Genomic DNA, 22750 nt, shown 5'->3' on the forward strand with positions numbered 1-22750 from the left:
GGGTGGGCTGGAGGTTTATTTAGAATGGGAATGGGTTTAGTGAGAATGGGGTGGGTTCAGTGAGAGTGGGGTGGGTTTAGTGAGAGTGGGGGTGGGTTTATTGAGAGTGGGGTGGGTTTATTGAGAGTGGGGGTGAGTTTAGTGAGAGTGGGGGTGGGTTTATTGAGAGTGGGGGTGGGTTTATTGAGAGTGGGCGTGAGTTTAGTGAGAGTGGGAGTGGGTTTAGTGAGAGTGGGCGTGGGTTCAGTGAGAGTGGAATGGGTTTAGTGAGAGTGGGGGTGGGTTTAGTGAGAGTGGGGATGGGTTTAGTGAGAGTGGGGTGGGTTCAGTGAGAGTGGGGTGGGTTCAGTGAGAGTGGGAGTGGGTTTAGTGAGAGTGGTGTGGGTTTAGTGAGAGTGGGGTGGGTTCAGTGAGAGTGGGGTGGGTTCAGTGAGAGTGGGGTGGGTTTAGTGAGAGTGGGGTGGGTTCAGTGAGAGTGGGGTGGGTTCAGTGAGAGTGGGAGTGGGTTTAGTGAGAGTGGGGTGGGTTCAGTGAGAGTGGGGTGGGTTCAGTGAGAGTGGGGTGGGTTTAGTGAGAGTGGGGTGGTGAGTGGTGGTGATCTTTGCTGCAATAAAACTGCAGACAAAACGCGGCTGTGAAGAGAAACTCATTCAGCCTCACAATCACCCCACTGCATCTCTCCACTCACCTCAGGTGAAAAATAATTGAATGGCAGCGATGCTTCGATCCGCCCCAGTGTCTCATTCAGTGGCTTTAGACCTGCGGGCCATGTGGACGCGCGTGTGCAGGGACGTGCCGGCGGTTTGGGTGTCATTCTGTGCCTTTAACATACTGTGTAGGTTGCCTTATCGGACACAAATTCAGTCACATTACTGAAAAAGACCTCGAAATCTTCTCAGGATTTCTCAATGCCATCTGCATCCGACGAGTAATTCACGGCGGGCCGGAAGGCAGCACTGTCAGCAAGAATGACTTTTGCATTTTGCGCGATGATACTCGTGGAACAATAAAATACATGAAATGTAACGGTCTTTCCCACCTGTTGATTCGTGACGAAGCAGATACAGTCAGATGGTCTGATTAGTTCTTTTAATTGGCTGTTGTGCAGGTCGGCTGTTGAAGCTGGTTGGCTGATGTTGCCATCACATTGCCCGCAACAGCACTGAATCCCCTGTCCCCTCCACCTTCTCTACGTCTCTCTGTCTCTTTCCCACTTCCTCCTTCTCTCTCCTCCCCATCCTCTCTCTCTCCCTCTCCCTCTCTCTCTCCCTCTCTCCCCCCCCTTCCCTCTCCCTCTCTCTCTGTGGAAGCATAGTTCTGGTATTCTCAGAATATGTTGTGCATTAATGCTGAGATGTCGTCCCTTTCTGCAGTCCTGACTGTGGCCATTTGGAGGAAAAGCACCAGGAGAGAAGAACAACTCAGCTGCAAGAATGTCAGTGTCTCTGAGTGTGTTTTGGCCGCTTCGCAGAGGTGGAGCTGCTTTTTGTTCACCTGCACACAGGTGCCACACCTGGGCCGTCCTCTACAAGGTCACGATGCTCCTGCTTTACCTGCTCAGCTTGCATGGTGAGTCTCTATACTCTGAATGTGTGTTTTCACTGAATTAAAGATACAGAGCTGTTTTCTGCATGAGGTCAGCATGTGTAAATCAGCTCTGAAATATCACTCTGTCAGGTCGTAACTGAGGATGACCCAGTTAAAAACACTGTGATTTTAACAGCAAATGAGCATAACAATGTTAACTTATCTGTAGCCTTGCAGCCTGCATGCTGTGAGCAGGTACAGGCGCTGAGTGGGAGCAGGGCGTACTCACTGCGTGTGTGACTGTGCTCAGTGTAACAGTCACAGCTGCAGTAGCAGTGCTGTAAATACATAATGTTAGTGTTCTGCCTCTGAGATATGCTGTCTATGTATTATGACATAATTTCCAGTGTAGCTGTAATGGTTGTGGTGTTGTGGTGTTGCAGTGCTGTGGTGTTGCGGTGTTGTGGTGTTGCGGTGCTGTGGTGTTGCAGTGTTGCAGTGTTGTGGTGTTGTGGTGTTGTGGTGTTGCAGTGTTGTGGTGTTGCAGTGCTGTGGTGTTGCGGTGCTGCGGTGTTGCAGTGTTGCAGTGCTGTGGTGCTGTGGTGTTGTGGTGTTGTGGTGTTGCAGTGTTGTGGTGCTGTGGTGTTGTGGTGTTGCAGTGTTGTGTTGTGGTGTTGCGGTCCTGTGGTGTTGCGGTGCTGTGGTGTTGCAGTGCTGTGGTGCTGTGGTGTTGCAGTGTTGTGGTGTTGCAGTGTTGCAGTGTTGTGGTGTTGCGGTGTTGTGGTGTTGCAGTGTAGTGGTGTTGTGGTGTAGTGGTGTTGTGGTGTTGCGGTGCTGCGGTGTTGTGGTGTTGCAGTGTTGCAGTGTTGTGGTGTTGCAGTGTTGTGGTGTTGCAGTGTTGTGGTGTTGCGGTGTTGTGGTGTTGCAGTGTTGTGGTGTTGTGGTGTTGTGGTGTTGTGGTGTTGCAGTGTTGTGGTGTTGTGGTGCTGTGGTGTTGTGGTGTTGCGGTGCTGTGGTGTTGTGGTGTTGCAGTGTTGTGGTGTTGTGGTGTTGTGGATTTGCAGCCACACTGTGTCTGTTTTGGCAGTGATTTTGGTGAGGGCGCAGACTCTGCCAGGCTCCTGTGCTTTTCAGAATGGAACCTGTGGGTACGTGTCAGACCCCTCCTACTCCAGATGGACAGAGAGCCAGGATGGTGAGTCTGGAACCGTTTACCATGCAGGTCAGAACCCTGTATCAGAACTCCAAGAATGTGGCCCCCTAATGCCTGCCTGCTGCCCCACAAGCCTGACGCTTCTCTGTGAGTCTAATGCGATGCAGACTGACTTAGTTTCCCCCCGTGAAACCATACAAATGGGTCTGAATTATAAGATGAATTTGCCTTCTTCTCTGTGGCATCCTGCAATTACACCAACAAACACATGCTCTTTAACTACACCAAGCCACCCTGTCGCTGGTCAGACCCTGTCTCACGCAGAGAGCACGGAGCCAGCTGGTGCTCAGCCTGTTTTCACAGACAGGAGCAGAGCAGATTTCCCTGAAAGAGAGGGCCTGTGATCATCTGGAACACATCATTCTCAGAATCAGGCCATCTGCTCATTTTCAAAAAGAAAAACAGCTGCATCTTTAAAAACTCTACATTGTACAGTTAATACACAGGCTGAATAATGTAGGTCTTTGATCTTGCTTTGATAGATTCATTAATGAGTCTTTATTTATAGCCACAAAGAGTCAGAAAAAAGTTCAGATTTTGGGCAAATGAGTCAAGGTGTAGAAAGTGGGAATTCTAACGCCTTCTGTTGATTTTGGCAGCTTGTTAGTTCATTTCTCCAAACTAAAACAAAAGCACATTCTCTGCAGCTCTCACCGGTTTCCTCTGCTGCTGCCAGCACATTGATGCTGATACTGTATCTCTGTGCACAACAGCAAACCCACATTGCTCCCAGTCACACATCTCCCATACTAAAGCAAGACTGCTGATCTCCCCCTGATACAGCACTGCCAGGCTCTCTCTGTCTCCTGTTCCTGTATTGTTGTTCGTATCTCTCCTGTACCTGCAGTGCTGCTCTCTCTCCCCCCCTCCTCTCTCTCTCTCTCTCTCTCTCTCTCTCTCTCTCTCTCTCTTTTTCCTGTTCCTGTAGTGCTGGTCTCCTTTTAAAGCTGTGGTGCTCATCTCTCCTGGGCAGGAGGCTTCATTGCTGTGGGTCCGCTGCGTGTGGAGGGGAGAGAGAGGGCGGTTCTGGTGAGCCCGGACCTGGAGCTTCAGGACTGGAGCTGTGTGAGGCTGCGGTACCGGATCACAGGATCTGGCTCGCTGAAGCTGCAGCTGCGACCCGAGGGGGAGAGTTTTGACCACACGCTGTGGGCTGCAGACACACCCTCTGATGGCTGGCTCCTTGCCAGCATTGACCTGTGGAACACATCTGACCCCTGTAAGGTACACACACTGCGTCAGCATGACACACAGCTGCAGTGAGGGTGTCTGATGTAGGATCAGTCTGTGAGAGATACAGCATCGCTCTGTGAGAGATACAGACTCCCTCTGTGAGAGATCCAGCATCGCTCTGTGAGAGATCCAGCATCGCTCTGTGAGAGATCCAGCATCGCTCTGTGAGGGATACAGACTCCCTCTGTGACAGATACAGCATCGCTCTGTGAGAGATCCAGCATCGCTCTGTGAGAGATCCAGACTCCCTCTGTGAGAGATCCAGCATCCCTCTGTGAGAGATCCAGCATCGCTCTGTGAGGGATACAGACTCCCTCTGTGAGAGATCCAGCATCGCTCTGTGAGGGATACAGACTCCCTCTGTGAGAGATCCAGCATCGCTCTGTGAGGGATACAGACTCCCTCTGTGACAGATACAGCATCTCTCTGTGAGGGATACAGACTCCCTCTGTGAGAGATTCAGCATCGCTCTGTGAGGGATACAGACTCCCTCTGTGAGAGATCCAGCATCGCTCTGTGAGGGATACAGACTCCCTCTGTGACAGATACAGCATCGCTCTGTGAGGGATACAGACTCCCTCTGTGAGAGATCCAGCATCTCTCTGTGAGGGATACAGACTCCCTCTGTGAGAGATTCAGCATCGCTCTGTGAGAGATCCAGCATCGCTCTGTGAGGGATACAGACTCCCACTGTGAGAGATTCAGCATCGCTCTGTGAGGGATACAGACTCCCTCTGTGAGAGATCCAGCATCTCTCCATCCTCTCAATAGGAACAAAATATTTGAGGAAAAATACGTTTGTATGAACTTCTTATGTGTCCTTTAGTTCAAAGTCTACTTTAAAAGGGAAAATAACAGAACACAGTCTGTTTGTGTGGATTTAATCTAAGTCTGGCACAGCATGTTTACAAGTGTGGTCAGTCACACATGCAAGAAGCACTGCTCTGATTTACACGTTAGTGTCAAAGCCCTGTTCCAGCTGCATCGTTACTCTCTACGAACCGAGTGGGTTAAAAGCTGATTCGTTCAATACTCCATGCTGAATTCTGTGCCCCATTCACTGACAGCCACACTATTAATTCACATCAGGTTTTTTTTACTTCTGCGTTAGTGTGGATGTGTCAGATCAGAGGAGCCTCAGAGAGCCGCATTCTGCTGACCTGTGCTGTATGGGAGCTCTGTGCTGTATGGGAGCTCTGTGCTTCTATGGGAGCTCTGTGCTTCTATGGGAGCACTGTGTTGTATGGGAGCTCTGTGCTGTATCGGAGCTCTGTGCTTCTATGGGAGCTCTGTGTTGTATGGGAGCTCTGTGCTGTATGGGAGCTCTGTGCTGTATGGGAGCTCTGTGCTTCTATGGGAGCTCTGTCTGCTTCACTTTGTGTCAGTTGTTATTAATTGCTAATCACATGACACCTGTAAATAACTCTAATACACTTTCTTTTTAGGTTAATTTAATTTTCTGGTTTACTAAAAGGCAGGGCGGATTTCTTAAAATTTTTTTCTTGTCATTAAACGACTGTTTACTTCACCTACAGTCAGTTATTAAAATGTTAAAATGCTAATGAAATTCTAACAGGATGCTATCAAGAGCTGCTTTCCACCAGGTTTTCTTACTCTCAGGAACAGTTTTGATCTACTGTACTTCCAAACCATCCTGCCACAATACACTTAATTTTATATTTGGTATAAAATGTGACAGTTTTTCAGTAGTGCATTGTATGAAGGCATAACTGGCTCTACAGAGCGGTGTGGATTGGTGTCCCTCTGCAGGTCGTGTTGGAGGGCACAGGCCACGGCCCGCACAGCACAGCAGCTATGTCTGAGATTCGCATTGTACCCGGATACTGCATGGGTAAGAGTGTATAGCACAACGGCCCTGTATCCCGAGGCATTTACACAGCTGTAATAATCTAATGCAAATGTGATCATTTGTCCAGCTGCATACATTTACATTTATTCATTTGGCAGATGCTTTTATCCAAAATGACTTACAAGTGAGTACAACAGTCACATAGTTGCATAGTTACTGAGGTGGCCAGGCAGAAGCACCAAGCGCATCAGTGTAATATCACACACTCTACAAGCTGCAAATAACCATAAAAGACTAACTCACTGATTTTTTGATGGTCAAAAATATTTTGAGAAAACAATGCAAACTCATATTGAATGCTCATTTCAATCATCTTCTCACTAGATATGTAGGGATAGTAGTTAATAACTGTTTTTCATTGTTAAATTTTCATCTATTGATTTTTATGGAATACTTTCGAAATGAGAGTGCTTGTGTTTAGTTGTGATGCTTTGTGCTGGACTGGACGTTGTGTTTGTTTAAGAGTGCTCCTTTGAGGAAGCCCACATGTGTGGCTACAGAAACCAGGGGAACTCCATTGTTAACTGGAAGTTGGGAGGACCTGACCGAGACAGCCACGTCCGCCTGCCAAATGATGACAGCGTGGGAAATAGAACAGGTAGAGCTCACCTGAGCCCCGGAGCTGCAGACCAGCATGTGTCAGTGATCTGAGATTCTGAAGGGCTTCACATTGTGCAGGACCTCAGTGCTGACTGATTGTTGCAACATCATTCTTTTCATGGTTTTTCTTTGTTTTAAATATTTCTTCCCTTGCAGGCCACTACATGTATGTGGACTCAATCAATGCGAGTAGACCCCAGGAAGTGGCCAGGCTGGCGTCTCCCATGACGACGACGCCGCTGTCCGGCTGTCTGTCCTTTTATTACCTGCAGAACCCTGAGAGCGGCAGCTCACTGTCTGTGTTCACCCGGGACCAGCTGGGACAGGGTGAGGAGATCTGGAGGCCAGACACCCCCAACACAGCGCTGTGGGCACTGGGACAGGTGGACATCAAGGCTCCGTACCCACTGGAGGTCAGCGCCATTTCATTAGCTAAGAGGAGGAAGAGAAAGAGAAGAGAGAGAGAAAAGAGAGGGGGAGAGAGAGAGAGGAAGAGAGAAGGAGAGAGAGAGGAAGACTGTATGAGTTGATAATACATATCCTGTCTCAGTCATGAGAATAAAGGGGATTTGAGTTTAGTACAAAGGAACGGATTATGACTGGGTGGAGGCTGGGAAAGACACAGAGAGATAGACAGAAAGAGGAAGAGTCAAGGAAAGAGGAAGAGGTTCAGGGGTTCGCAGGTGAAGGTTCAGGGGTTTGCAGGTGAAGGTTCAGGGATTCGCAGCTGAAGGTTCAGGGATTTGCAGGGGAAGGTTCAGGGATTCGCAGGTGAAGGTTCAGGGGTGTGCAGGTGAAGGTTCAGGGATTCGCAGGTGGAGGTTCAGGGGTTTGCAGGTGAAGGTTCAGGGGTGTGCAGGTGAAGGTTCAGGGATTCGCAGGTGGAGGTTCAGGGGTTTGCAGGTGAAGGTTCAGGGGTGGGCAGGTGAAGGTTTAGGGGTTTGCAGCTGAAGGTTCAGGGATTCGCAGGTGAAGGTTCAGGGATTCGCAGGTGAAGGTTCAGGGATTCGCAGGTGAAGGTTCAGGGGTGTGCAGGTGAAGGTTCAGGGATTCGCAGGTGAAGGTTCAGGGATTCGCAGGTGAAGGGGGGCTCTCTGTTCTGTTTCTCCAGGTGGTGTTTGAAGTGGCCTTTAACAAACCCAACGGCGGATATGTACTGCTCGATGAGATCTCCTTTTCCCCTGAGTTCTGCAGCACCGACACAGGTGTGTGTGTGTTTATGTGTGTATTTGTGTAAGTGTGTGTGTGTTTATGTGTGTATGTGTGTATTTGTGTGTGTGTGTTTATGTGTGTATTTGTGTGAGTGTGTGTGTTTATGTGTGTATTTGTGTGAATGTGTGTGTGTGTATTTGTGTGTGTTAGTGTGTGTGTGTGTGTGTATGTGTGTATGTGTGTATTTGTGTGTGTGTGTTTATGTGTGTATTTGTGTGAATGTGTGTGTGTGTATTTGTGTGTGTGTGTGTGTGTGTGTGTGTGTGTGTGTGTGTGTGTGTGTGTACTCTCTGTTGTTTCTGTGTGATGAACAGAAATCTTGCTGGTGTGTGTGACAGAGTTCATCTTTGACCCCTCGACTGCAAACTGCGACTTTGAGTCGGGGTTCTGTCGGTACCGCCAGGATCAGAGGGCGGGGTCAGTGTGGCAAAGAGTGGCAGTCAAACCCAACATCTACAGAACAGGAGACCACACCTCTGGCTCAGGTGAGTGAGTGTAACCGCACCTCCGGCTCCGGTGAGTGAGTGTGCCCACACCTCCGGCTCAGGTGAGTGAGTGTAACCGCACCTCCGGCTCAGGTGAGTGAGTGTAACCGCACCTCCGGCTCAGGTGAGTGAGTGTAACTGCACAGCTGGGTCAGGTAAAGAGTCTGACCACAGGACTCACAGTGGTGAAGTGACAGCTGAATCCGTCACTGCAGCCCAGGTTGTGGAGAGGAGTTGTTTTGTTCTCACAGGGTCATTCCTCCTGGCGAACACGCGATCGGTGCAGCAGCCCGGATTCATAGGTCGGCTGACCGGACCCCCCCTCCCGGGACAGCAGAAGTACTGCCTGAGGTTTTATTACGGTCTGACCGGCTTCAGCAGGACGGACAGCGCCCTGGCTGTCTACCTCCGCCACCTCAACACCGAGGCCCAGGAGAAGATATGGGCCGCCACCGCCAGCTCCAGGGATGTCTGGACTGAGGTGGATGTCACCTTCCAGAAGCCCCAGGCTGTCAAGGTAACTCAGGTGACCCAGTGCGGTCAGGTAACCCAGCACGGTCAGGTAACCCAGCGCGGTCAGGTGACCCAGTGCGGTCAGGTGACCCAGCGCAGTCAGGTAACCCAGTGCAGTCAGGTGACCCAGCACAGTTAGGTGACCTAGCGCAGTCAGGTAACCCAGCACGGTTAGGTAACCCAGCGCGGTCAGGTGACCCAGCACAGTCAGGTAAAGCACCATGCACCTAACACCTAACCCAGACAATATACTCTCTTAGCTAATGTCTGACACCAACAACACCGGCCCCCAAAGGTCACACTCACAGGCAGGTAACACTTCATGCAGGTAACACACTCATGAATTACTGTACCCAGGGTACAGTAAGGCCATGTCCATGTAAGTGGCACAGTCATGAGTGTGTGTTTGACAGATGAATGCTCATGCAATTACAGCATACTAATGCCCATGCAATTACAGCATACTAATGCCCATCCACACTGCTCACACTCTCTACACTCACCTGCATCCTTCCCATCCAGACTGCACCCTCAGCCAATGAAACATTTACCCCAAAGTGTCCCAGCCAATGAAACATTTACCCCAAAGGGTCCCAGCCAATGAAACATTTACCACAAAGTGTCCCAGCTAATGAAACATTTACTACAAAGTGTCTCAGCCAATGAAACATTTACCCAAAAGGGTCCCAGCCAATGAAACATTTACCCCAAAGTGTCCTAGCCAATGACCAAACATTTAGACTAAATTGTCTCAGCCAATGACCAGACATTTTCCAAAAGCTCACAAACAACATTATAAGACACTCACAATATGCCATTCCATTTTTCAATATGGAAATATGAGTGATGATTGACTATGCCATTGGGTGAAAGGAGCCGAGGATAGGGGCGTGGCCAGGTGGCAGGGTTACATCACGGCGTGCGTCTGCTCTGCAGGTGCTGTTTGTCAGCATATGTGAGAGCGTCTGGGACTGTGGGTATGTTGCCCTGGATGACATCACTGTGACGCTGGGGGACTGCAGTCTATCTACAGGTACAGAGTTAGACTGAGGTGCACACCTCTCACCCGAGGGTGTGCCAGCAGTACACCTGTCGTCTGTAAATGTCCGAATGTGATCTCACACACATACACACACACACACGTACACACACACACAAACACACACACGGGACGGGTGTGGGGGGCTGACCAGCGCCCCTCCTGCCGGGACGGGCTGTCTGCTCTCAGGCTCTCTGCAGATGAGGTCAGCGGAGTGGAGCCGGTCCTCCAGGGTGGGCCCACTGTGGTGCATTGTGGGAACAGTCCTTGTCTACATGTCAGTGTGTCAGAGGGTTCTCCTCCTTCAGCAGTCCTGCCTGGCTGCGGACGCAGGCTTAGTGCGTACCTGTCAACTGCACACAGTGCTGCATAAACACGGAAAACATTAAAAAACAATCATTCGGGGTCACTGTAGGTCAGTGTGGCATAGTGGCCTGTGGGTTCTGACTGTGGGAACGCTGGCTGTTGTCAGGGTGGTTCCTGTCCGTCCCGGGTCAGTGCGACTTTGAGACAGGAAGCTGCGGGTACACTCAGGAGCAGCAAGGTAACGTAGGTGGCTGGGTGCTGGCGAGAGGGCCGACGCCCACCTCATACACCGGACCACAGGGGGATCACACCACAGGGGTAGGTGAGTCTGTCTCATCATGCACTTCACAGCGGGAGCTATCCCATCATACACTTCACAGAGGGAGCTATCCCATCATACACTTCACAGAGGGAGCTATCCCATCATACACTTCACAGAGGGAGCTATCCCATCACGCACTCTGCAGAAAGAGTGGGCTTTAGTGAGGTGGCCTGCAAGATGAGGACTGAAGATGTCCCAGTGAAAACTCTTCATTGTATCAGTAACTATTCACTCCAAACAGGCCTCTTTGTAATTCTTTCAAAATAGCAGAAGGTGAAAGCTTTGCAAAAGGGCAAATTTACGATTAATTATTCATGCATTTCTGGACGTATGTGTATGCTAGAATATATAAGAAAGGTGTGGCCCGTTTCACACTGTTTCAGGGCGCTACATGTACATGGAGGCGTCCCCCATGCTGCCCGGGCAGATGGCGCGCCTGGTGTCGGCCGTGCTGCGAGGCTCCCGCCGGCCGCTCTGCCTGCTCTTCCACTTCCACATGCTGGGCTCGGGAACGGGCCGGCTTAGTGTGTTCCTGCGGCGGGAGGGGGGGGCAGGCGGGGGGGGGCGGGACGACCTGCTGTGGAGCCGGCACGGGGAGCAGAGCATCTCCTGGCTGAAGGCTTCAGTGGACTACAGCTGCCATCACACCCACCAGGCCAGCACCAATCCCAACCACAACCCCACACAGCAAACCCAACCACAACCCCACACACATCAGCACCAATCCCAACCACAACCCCACACACATCAGCACCAATCCCAACCACAACCCCACACACATCAGCACCAATCCCAACCACAACCCCACACACACCAGCACCAATCCCAACCACAACCCCACACACACCAGCACCAATCCCAACCACAACCCCACACACACCAAACCCAACCACAACCCCACACACACCAAACCCAACCACAACCCCACACACATCAGCACCAATCCCAACCACAGCCCCACACAGCAAACCCAACCACAACCCCACACACCAAACCCAACCACAACCCCACACACATCAGCACCAATCCCAACCACAACCCCACACAGCAAACCCAACCACAACCCCACACACACCAGCACCAATCCCAACCACAACCCCACACAGCAAACCCAACCACAACCCCACACAGCAAACCCAACCACAACCCCACACACCAAACCCAACCACAATCCCACACACCAAACCCAACCACAACCCCACACAGCAAACCCAACCACAACCCCACACACATCAGCACCAATCCCAACCATAACCCCACACACATCAGCACCAATCCCAACCACAACCCCATACACATCAGCACCAATCCCAACCACAACCCACCACACACCAGCACCAATCCCAACCACAACCCCACACATACCAAACCCAACCACAACCCCACACACACCAGCACCAATCCCAACCACAACCCCACACACACCAGCACCAATCCCAACCACAACCCCACACACACCAAACCCAACCACAACCCCACACACATCAGCACCAATCCAAACCACAACCCCACACAGCAAACCCAACCACAACCCCACACAGCAAACCCAACCACAACCCCACACACACCAAACCCAACCACAACCCCACACACACCAATCCCAACCACACACACACCAAACCCAACCACAACCCCACACAGCAAACCCAACCACAACCCCACACAGCAAACCCAACCACAACCCCACACACCAAACCCAACCACAATCCCACACACCAAACCCAACCACAACCCCACACAGCAAACCCAACCACAACCCCACACACATCAGCACCAATCCCAACCATAACCCCACACACATCAGCACCAATCCCAACCACAACCCCACACACATCAGCACCAATCCCAACCACAACCCACCACACACCAGCACCAATCCCAACCACAACCCCACACATACCAAACCCAACCACAACCCCACACACACCAGCACCAATCCCAACCACAACCCCACACACACCAAACCCAACCACAACCCCACACACATCAGCACCAATCCAAACCACAACCCCACACAGCAAACCCAACCACAACCCCACACAGCAAACCCAACCACAACCCCACACACACCAAACCCAACCACAACCCCACACACACCAATCCCAACCACACACACACCAAACCCAACCACAACCCCAACCACAACTCCACACACACCAAACCCAACCACAACCCCACACACACCAATCCCAACCACACACACACCAAACCCAACCACAACCCCACACACACCAAACCCCACACCCACTAGCAGCACCAAATCAAGCCAACATTGATATAAACCACACCCCTATTAACACCAAACCCCTCCCAGGATAACAACAAACACCACTCCTGTGAATACCAGACTCCACCCACACAATCACAAACCCCGTCCACACCGACTCAGATCCTCCCCACATTAAAGTCTGATCATGTGATTCCTGAGCTTCAGGATCCCCGTGTTTATTAAAGATGAACTTTTGATACATAATAATAATTGTTTATGACCATAAGCATCTATTTCATGCAGGGGTATAATTGTAATACGTATTTGGTAAAGCCTAGCAGCTAACACAAAGGCGCAAATCCAATAACACCACGTGTTATGAATGTATGTAGTAATTTGCTAGGGGAAAGCACTGAAATGGTCTGAAAGCTGCAATCTGCTGGTCACATGACTGAAATATGAATGTTTCTTTCTTGCTTTTTCAGATTGTGTTTGAAGCTGTCAGGGGCACATCAATAAGAAGTGATGTTGCAATTGATGACATTGCCTTTAAAAAGGGACCATGCAAAGGTATGAGAGCATTACAAAACCTCAGCTATTACAAACACACACACACACACACACACACACACACAAAGTTGTTGTTAAAGTGCTGGTATGGATTGGGTAAGGCTTATTTTCCTTGTATAACAGTCCTCTATTTTGTAAACTGTGACAAAGCCCTCACTGAAATGCAGGGTTTGTGAGTCTATGTGCCTGTTTTGTCTCTTATTATTGATTTTATTCTTGCTTGTTGTCTTCCACAGAAGCTGGTGGCCTGCATTCACTCTCCAGATTCCCTGAGAAGCTCAATGAGGTTGAGCAGTGAACATGACACAGGACTGAGGAGAACAGCAGGATAACTGCTCAAAAAACAATAATTATTCATGAACACAGAGTCACGCTTTCCTCAGACGCTCTTTGTAGATTAAATGTCTGACAGCATTTGTGGCCATAGGACTATGAGATAAAAGTCTCTCAGAACGGGATAAAATCCCGCTGTTCCGCTCAACTTGGCTTGGGGGTCAAAATTACAGGTTGTGTGGCTGATCTTCACTGAAACATCAGTCTTTCACTTCCTGTTTATCATCTTCTTCCTGTTTTTGCTGCCTGTGGACCATCCTCTTCCTCAGATTCACAGTATTAATTTCTGTTTCTCAGCTCTGATGAACCAGCATGGTCACCTTAGAACAAACAGCACTACTGTATATCTGTATGCAAATGACATGGCCTGACAAAAGAAAACTCTGAGCATCAAAATATGGAACTCCACTTCCTCTTCTGCCTGCTTTTATCACTGTAGTTTTTCACTTTCCAAGCACATGAAAACTGATTAAAGAATCTGACTTTCTCTGATCCCTTTACCTTCAGCATGCTGTGCACTACAGTGCCAAAAGACTTCCTTCAACAAATTCAACTTTTTGATTTTGTTGATGGTGAGATTAGTTTGTAGTTTGTAGTGTAGTTTTAGTTTTTAGTCTTTTCACTGTTATATATATGTTAGGATGTCATAAATACATGTAACGCACGATATCCCGACATCCCGCAATGTTGTTGCGGTAACCTTTCTTCATCATTACATTACTGCTCTGTTTTAACCCCATTATTAGATTTCAAAGTTAACTGTACAACAGTCATTATCAGTTATTAAGTTTACCTCCCACTGCAACATTGCATTATTGTCATGTAGCAGGCACTGTTATCCAGAGTCTCTTACAATTTTATCCATTCATACAGGATATTTACTGCAGGTTAAGTGCCTTGCCCAAGGAGCACAGCAGCGGTGCCCCAGCAGGGAATCAAACCTGCAACTTTTCAGTGACAAGCCCTGAGCGTATACCACTGCGTCATACTGTTACCCATGTAGATGTGTAAAATACTGTTTCTATCCTAATAAATAACACAGATTTTTATGTTTGTTTGACCACTGGTGTGTCCCTGCTTTAAATGGTCCTTTCACCAGCAGGGAACGCATTTCTCCTTTGCAGTGCTGTTTGGCAGCTTCACTGTTATGATACAGCGAATGGTTGCCTGTCTCTTGCTGGAAAACTAGCTCTATACACGTGATACCTCATTTAGCACAATAACGGTTTGATTTATGTCTGTTGAATTTATGCATTTGCATAACTGAAAGGGTCACTCAGCGATGTGTGTAAGGACGCTGCAGGGGACTCTTTTAACGTGCACACCTTTTCGCCATTATAATTTACAGTTTTCTCATGTGAGAAAGTCGCAGTTCCTTTAACTTGCCCAGAATAGCACAGCGCCACCCGGTGGAGAGGTGAGGGAACGCCGCTGCTGGGGCGGATATGGACATGAACAGCTCGCCTGCGTGCAACAGTTACAGTTTTATCAAAAACACACACAGAAAAAGTACGAATTCTGCAAAAACACACACAGAAAAAGTACGAATTCTGCAAAAACACACACAGAAAAAGTCCGTTTTGCGAATTCTGCAAAAACACACACAGAAAAAGTACGAATTCTGCAAAAACACACACAGAAAAAGTCCGAATTCTGCAAAAACACACACAGAAAAAGTACGAATTCTGCAAAAACACACACAGAAAAAGTCCGTTTTGCGAATTCTGCAAAAACACACACAGAAAAAGTACGAATTCTGCAAAAACACACACAGAAAAAGTACGAATTCTGCAAAAACACACACAGAAAAAGTCCGTTTTGCGAATTCTGCAAGTTCCTATTTACAATAAAATGCCAAGTGCAAGTAAAACGACGAGGTAACGTGACAAACTGTTCGATCAAAAGTGAAATAATACGGGCCGGGTTTCGTTTTTGTTTTAATGAAGTTTTAGTGAAGTTGGCCATTACTGATCCCGTCCGGCGGGAAGCCGGTGACGCGTTTCTACGTCACTCCCGGTAGCGCGCGGCGTCTCGCGCACAGGGCGCAGGTAAACATGGCGGCGCTGGGAAAGCGGAAGAGAAGCAGCGATCGGTTCGTAAACTCAAGCTCACAAACACGCATCAGTCGAGCAGAAACATCATCTAACACGCAGGACGAGCTTCGTGCACCCGGGGATGGCGGCGGACGAGGTTTTGTTGAAGGATCCATTGTTCGCATCACAATGCAAAACTTCCTGTAAGTGGCGCTGGAGTCTGTCAGACTGGCCAAACCCCCGAAAAGCTGGCGGCCGAGGGGGCCAGCGATGGTCACAGTCATACATCCCTGTTTAAAAATGGATCAGAGTCATGCATCCATGTTTAAAGTTAGATAACGCTGGTGGAGCTGGTGAATAGGCGGTTAGGGTGGTGTAGCTGGCATATGCACACAGATAGGAAGCTAATCCTGTCGCTGTCTGTGTAACGTTACCCTGTTAGCCAGCCGACCCGCTCGGACTGCTAGCAACCAGCTCGCATGTCGCGTGATGTAGCTAACTAGCTAGATTATCACTGAATGACAGGCAGTAACTTTGTAGTAACTGCGCAAAAGATCACAGCTACATTAGCAAACGAGTCAACTGACAGTGTTTTATTTGACATGGTCGTTGCAAGGTAGCTAGTTAACCGTTTACATCCAAATAAAGAAGTTGCTGATTATTGATGCCCGAAGAAGATATTGACTGAAAATGAGTTGCTGTATTCTGCGAGGTGTCAGTGGTCACGGGTGCAGAAGTTCTGTCACAAGCTGTCAGGTGTCGTACCTCCTCACTGGCAGGGCAAATAAAGAGAAATATCAACTTGTGATGTGATGACATTCATTTGAAAGATTGTTTTATTTTGAATTGTTTTAAAATCTTTTACTTTGGGGGGTTCAGGTGCAGTTAATCCATGTATTTTATAAATGTAAAAATTTACAGTGAGGATTTTCTGGCTCTCTCTCGTCAGGAGTTATAACTACTCCGAAGTGGTTCCGGGACCAAATCTGAACATGATTGTGGGCCCCAACGGAACCGGCAAGTCCAGTATTGTGTGTGCGATCTGTCTGGGCCTGGCGGGGAAGACTGCGGTTCTGGGCAGGGGGGACAAGGTGAGTGGGGGGGTTTTCTGAAGGGGTGCAGCACACGCCACTGAGGGGTTTAGCCTTTATTTTTGCCATAATTTTACAGGAGACAATAAAGTTTGAAATCGGTTGGAATCTAGATGATGGTAAACTGAATTGTTAAGAATCCTTGATAGTCTGAGATGTTTGTGGATGCAGCTGGTGATGTCTATATTCTGGGGATTCTTGAGGGATTATCTCTTTGAACTTGATCATGATGGGGTTGGTTATGATTATGATTTTAGGTTGGTCTGTATGTGAAGCGTGGCTGCACCAAAGGCTTTGTGGAGATCGAGCTGTGAGTAGAAACTTCATCTTCAAGAGTGGACGTCTTCCAGCCCCCCCCCCCCCCCCCCCCCCGACTGAGGCGATAATCTCCCCTCTGTGACAGGTATCGCACCCAGGGAAACTTGGTGATCAACCGGGAGATCCATGTGGAGAATAACCAGTCAGTGTGGATGGTCAACGGGCGGCACACCAGCCAGAAGGCTGTGGAGGAGGAGGTGAGGGCCCTGCGCATCCAGGTGGGAAACCTGTGCCAGTTTCTGCCCCAGGTGAGTGTAAGGCGTTCTTTGATTGTCTCTGCAGTTTTGAACACTTTGTTTGATTGCAGCCTCACGCTGACACTTCCCTGTTCCCTGCTCAGGAGAAGGTTGGGGAGTTCGCTAAAATGAGCAAAATCGAGCTGCTGGAGGCCACTGAGAAATCTGTGGGTCCCCCAGAGATGTACAAGTTTCACTGTGAGCTCAAGACCTTTCGCACCAAGGAGAGGGAGCTGGAGGTGAGAGCCGCGCTGCACGGCTGCGCCGTTTCCTGCCGTCTCGCAACATTTGCTGCAGTTTCATGTGAAACATATCGCTGAAAAAGGTGGCCACGCGCTAATGAAGAGAAGTGTGTTAGAACTAGAATCTCTGCAAAGCCCCGAGGGTACAGAAGAATTGTGGAAAAAAGGCTTTATTTGAAATTGATTGAAATGGAATTTTTGAGGTTTGACCTCCTAAATCTGTGGTTATATTTTGGAGATGTGTTCCTGCAAATCACAATGTATATATACCTGTTTTAGTCTGTGGGGCATTGTGTGATGTATGTGTGCTGAAGGTGTGTTTACTTGTGTGGGTTTGATTTACAGAATGTGTGCAAAGAGAAGGCGAGCTTTCTGGAGAGGGCAAAACAGAGAAACGAGCGCAACAGGCAGGATGTGGAGCGTTTCTATGAGAAGAAGAGACACATGGACATGATCAAGATGCTGGAGAACAAGAGGCCCTGGGTGGTGAGTTCAGATCTGCCTGCCTAAGACTCCACACACCGTAACTATACCATACCATAACTAACCCTAACCATAACTATACCATACCATAACTAACCCTAACCCTAACTCTGCACACAGCATCGGTACAGATCCACACAGTATCACTGCAGTGCTGCACTTTGAGGTGTGCAGGTGTGCAGACCCTGGGTCATATAGAGAGAGCGCAGCAGCAGGCTTAGTGTGCTGATGTGAAGACGCCTCGGGGTGTCGCTGTCTCCCCTCCTCAGGAGTACGAGACCGTGAGGTGCGAGCTGGAGGCGGTGAAGGCCGAGAGGGAGGAGACCAAGAAGAAGCTGAAGACTCTGAAAGAAACGCAGGCTCCCATTCTGCGCAAAATCCAGGCCGTGGATGGCCAGCTGCAGCCCATCGAAAGCCAGATGAAAGAGAAGGTGGGAGAACGCTTCCTGTGCCGCTTCCTGCTGGTCTCTGGCTCGTCCCTCAGATGCTGTATTCCTACACCATCCCTGCTCTGTGTCTTTCAGGCAGCCGCCATCAAGCAGGCAACGCTGGAGTGCAAACGCAAGCAAGACGAGCTGGACAGCAGAAACAGAGAGGTGACTTTGATTCCTAGTGCAGTTCAGGCTTTCTTTGGCTGCTGTTGCTGCCAGGGCGTTCTCATTTAACTCTACATTTTCTTTGGGTGAAAATGTGCTGATAAACATTTACCGATTGTTTTCCTTAGTCACTTGCATGTCGTGTTTTAGCCACACCCACAGGGAAGGAGATGATTGGTGTGACATGGTTTGTAGCAGTGATGTCACATGCGGGTGCTCCTCTGCAGATCGAGGACGTGCAGCAGGCTCTGCGATTGGCTCAGACGGAGGAGGCAGAGCGGCAGAAGCGAATCAGCAACACCCGCCGCATGATTGACGACCTGCAGGCGGAGCTGGACAGCGTGGCCACGCAGGAGGATGTGCAGCCGCAGATAAACGCCGTCAGCGTGGAGCTGCGGCAGCTGCAGGACGAGCGAACTCGCGGCCAGGGCGAGCTGTCCGACCTGTTCCGCGAAAAGGACCGTCTGACCGGCGAGCGCACGCGTGAGCTGAGCTTTACACACACTCTCACTCCAGTTTACATTCACATCACGTTACACTCTCACTCCGGTTTACATTCACATCACGTTACACACACTCTCTCACTCCAGTTTACATTCACATCACGTTACACACACTCTCTCACTCCAGTTTACATTCACATCACGTTACACACACTCTCTCACTCCAGTTTACATTCACATCACGTTACACACACTCTCTCACTCCAGTTTACATTCACATCACGTTACACTCTCACTCCAGTTTACATTCACATCACGTTACACACACTCTCTCACTCCAGTTTACATTCACATCACGTTACACACACTCTCTCACTCCAGTTTACATTCACATCACGTTACACACACTCTCTCACTCCAGTTTACATTCACATCACGTTACACTCTCACTCCAGTTTACATTCACATCACGTTACACACACTCTCTCACTCCAGTTTACATTCACATCACGTTACACACACTCTCTCACTCCAGTTTACATTCACATCACTTTACACGCTCACTCCAGTTTACATCACTTTACACGCTCACTCCGGTTTACATCACTTTACACGCTCACTCCGGTTTATATCACTTTACACGCTCACTCCGGTTTACATCACTTTACACGCTCACTCCGGTTTATATCACTTTACACGCTCACTCCAGTTTACATCACTTTACACGCTCACTCCGGTTTACATCACTTTACACGCTCACTCCGGTTTATATCACTTTACACGCTCACTCCAGTTTACATCACTTTACACGCTCACTCCGGTTTACATCACTTTACACGCTCACTCCAGTTTACATCACTTTACACGCTCACTCCAGTTTACATCACTTTACACGCTCACTCCAGTTTACATCACTTTACACGCTCACTCCAGTTTACATCACTTTACACGCTCACTCCAGTTTCGATGGGTGTGGTTAATGTGCTGCTTTGCTCCTGTTTGTCCGCAGGTGTGGTGGAGAAGCTGAGGAGTCTGGAGGATGTGATGAAGAGGAAGGAGGAGGTGCTGAGGAGAAAATTCCCCGACACCTACAATGCACTGCTGTGGCTGCGTCAGAACCGCCAGCGCTTCACAGGCAACGTCCACGAGCCCATGATGCTGGTGGTGAGTGCGGGTGTCGGGGTCGGGGCCGGGGGTTGGGGCTGGGGCCGGGGGCCGGGGGTCAGGTGTCGGGGGCCGGGGGCCGGGTGTCAGGGGCCGGGGGGCGGGTGTCGGGGGCCGGGGGCCGGGGGCCGGGGGCCGGGGTCGGGGCTGGGGGCTGGGGGCTGGGGGCCGGGGGTCGGGGGTCGGGGGTCGGGGTCGGGGTCGGTGTCGGGGGCCGGGGTCGGGTGTCGGGGGCCGGGGTCGGGTGTCGGGGGCCGGGGGCCGGGGGTCAGGAGCAGTGGCAGTAACGGTGTGTGTTAAGTCTGCACCCTGCTTTGGCTTGTTTTCACGCGGCAGTATTTAAAAACGCACTAAAATTGTTATACAAACGCCACACGTGAGCAAACTGTTCCCTCATTGGGCAGAATTTTCGTGCAGGAATTTTGTCATTATCTTCTGAAAAGAAAAACACAGCAACAGCGTGTGGAAAATGACACAAAGCCACGTCCCACGAGCTCATCACTGCAGCTGTCGGCATTCTCCGCCTGTTATAGCAGGGTTATCAGCACGAGCATCACATTCACTTCACGTGAATCTGGACTTCATTTCGAAAATAATGTGTTGATGCGTTTCGTACGGAGCCGCACTGCTTCGAGACACTTCAGTAGGAGAGGGCGCGCTTTAAATAACGCATACAGTGACATATTCATCCAACAATTTCTATTACGAAGACGCATCAGGTAAGCTTAGTGACGTTATACATATCCGCTGCATAGCCACAATGAGTTGTTTGGGTTCGTTGGTTCGGGTTGCGTTCTCACCAGTGGAACCACCCCAAAGTTCGCCAGATGATGCGGATCGAGACCACCTCTCTTTGGGGGTCTGGGGCCGATTATTTTGGTGCGGATCTGAGCGCGATTACTGCGTTCTGACCTATGCAAACGAACCAAACCAAGGGGCCAAATGCACTACGGTTCGATTCAAACGGACTAAAGGCTGCAGGTGTGAAAGCACCCTTACCCGTAGTAACAGTGTGTGTGTTATCTGCAGTAACGGTGTGTGTGTGTGTGTGTGTTACCCGCTGTGTGACAGGAGGGTCTGTGTGTTTCAGATTAACGTCAGAGACGCACGGCATGCGAAGTACATCGAGAGCCATGTTGCGCTGAACGACCTTCGCGCCTTCGTCTTCCAGAGGCAGCAGGACATGGAGACCTTCATGACAGAGGTGAGGGTTAGGGTGATGGAGTACGCCGTGCGCTGGGGGGGTCCCGATGACGCTCTGCGCTGGGGGGGTCCCGATGACGCTCTGCGCTGTGTTCTGACAGAGGTGAGGGTTAGGGTGATGGAGTACGCCGTGCGCTGGGGGGGTCCCGATGACGCTCTGCGCTGTGTTCTGACGGAGGTGAGGGTTAGGGTGATGGAGTACGCCGTGTGCTGGGGGGGTCCCGATGACGCTCTGCGCTGGGGGGGTCCCGATGACGCTCTGCGCTGTGTTCTGACAGAGGTGAGGGTTAGGGTGATGGAGTACGCCGTGCGCTGGGGGGGTCCCGATGACGCTCTGCGCTGGGGGGGTCCCGATGACGCTCTGCGCTGTGTTCTGACAGAGGTGAGGGTTAGGGTGATGGAGTACGCCGTGCGCTGGGGGGGTCCCGATGACGCTCTGCGCTGTGTTCTGACAGAGGTGAGGGTTAGGGTGATGGAGTACGCCGTGCGCTGGGGGGGTCCCGATGACGCTCTGCGCTGTGTTCTGACAGAGGTGAGGGTTAGGGTGATGGAGTACGCCGTGTGCTGGGGGGGTCCCGATGACGCTCTGCGCTGTGTTCTGACGGAGGTGAGGGTTAGGGTGATGGAGTACGCCGTGCGCTGGGGGGGTCCCGATGACGCTCTGCGCTGTGTTCTGACGGAGGTGAGGGTTAGGGTGATGGAGTACGCCGTGTGCTGGGGGGGTCCCGATGACGCTCTGCGCTGGGGGGGTCCCGATGACGCTCTGCGCTGTGTTCTGTAGCGATGGCTTCTTCAGGCTATGGTGTTTGGTGTTGCAGGTGCGTGACCACCAGAAGCTGCGTGTGAACGCAGTGATCGCCCCGCACGAGTCATGCGCAGGCCGCGCCCCCAGTCGCCCCTTGCAGACCCTGCGGTAAGTGTCGGCAGGGCGGGGCGAGGCGGGGCGGGGAGGGGCACAGCAGTGGGACCATCACAGTGTGCTCTTTTTGACAGACATTTCGGCTTTTTCTCTTACCTGCGTGAGCTGTTCGATGCCCCGGAGGAGGTGATGAGCTACCTGTGCCACCAGTACAGAGTCCACGACGTCCCTGTGGGAACGCAGGAAACCAAGGCCATGATCGAAACGGTACATGCAGCCAATCAAAACGCAGAGCCTATACCAACACCTGCAGAGGCTGTGCTGAGCAAAGTTGTCGAGCGGGTGTGTAGGGTAGGATGAGATGCTGGAGATAGGTCGGGCAGTCTTTTTTTGCAGCAGAAAAGGTGAGGGTCAGGGTTTTTAAGGGGATCCTGGCTGCAACCGGGAGCCAGTGGAGGGATCTCAGTAAAGGGGTGACACGGGAGAACTTTGGGAGGTTGTGGATCAGCCTAGCAGCTGCGTTTTAGATGAGCTACAGCAGATGAATGGTTCAGGCTGGGAGGTCTGCAAGGAGGGCGTTGCAGTAGTCCAAGCGGGAGCGCACGGTGGCCTGGACAAGCAGCTGGGTGGAGTAGGTGGTCAGAAAACGG

General features: G+C 50.5%; 2 protein-coding genes across 2 annotated transcripts in view; both read left to right on the forward strand.

Moving 5' to 3' along the window:
• The first annotated feature begins 45 nt into the window (after positions 1-45).
• LOC118778488 (MAM domain-containing protein 2-like) lies at positions 46-13397 on the forward strand. Its single transcript, XM_036530020.1, has 14 exons — positions 46-50; positions 2592-2722; positions 3714-3964; positions 5744-5825; positions 6307-6441; positions 6600-6856; positions 7555-7648; positions 7994-8140; positions 8392-8657; positions 9590-9686; positions 10165-10320; positions 10704-10975; positions 13015-13099; positions 13336-13397. Exons 1-14 carry the CDS (start codon positions 46-48, stop codon positions 13395-13397), a joined length of 2040 nt encoding a protein of 679 aa, XP_036385913.1.
• A 2066-nt stretch (positions 13398-15463) lies between these two features.
• smc5 (structural maintenance of chromosomes 5) overlaps positions 15464-22750 on the forward strand; it is a 16181-nt gene continuing 8894 nt past the window's right edge. The window contains exons 1-13 of the mRNA XM_036530059.1: positions 15464-15668; positions 16415-16556; positions 16814-16866; positions 16960-17122; positions 17215-17349; positions 17698-17838; positions 18105-18266; positions 18360-18431; positions 18659-18914; positions 19884-20038; positions 21129-21242; positions 22060-22154; positions 22235-22367. Of these exons, the coding sequence (XP_036385952.1) occupies positions 15487-15668; positions 16415-16556; positions 16814-16866; positions 16960-17122; positions 17215-17349; positions 17698-17838; positions 18105-18266; positions 18360-18431; positions 18659-18914; positions 19884-20038; positions 21129-21242; positions 22060-22154; positions 22235-22367 (1803 nt within the window). The 5' untranslated portion in view covers positions 15464-15486. The remainder of the gene's footprint in view (positions 15669-16414; positions 16557-16813; positions 16867-16959; positions 17123-17214; positions 17350-17697; positions 17839-18104; positions 18267-18359; positions 18432-18658; positions 18915-19883; positions 20039-21128; positions 21243-22059; positions 22155-22234; positions 22368-22750) is intronic.

This window comes from Megalops cyprinoides, chromosome 5 (genome assembly GCF_013368585.1).
Source record: "Megalops cyprinoides isolate fMegCyp1 chromosome 5, fMegCyp1.pri, whole genome shotgun sequence".
Classification (NCBI taxonomy): domain Eukaryota; kingdom Metazoa; phylum Chordata; class Actinopteri; order Elopiformes; family Megalopidae; genus Megalops; species Megalops cyprinoides.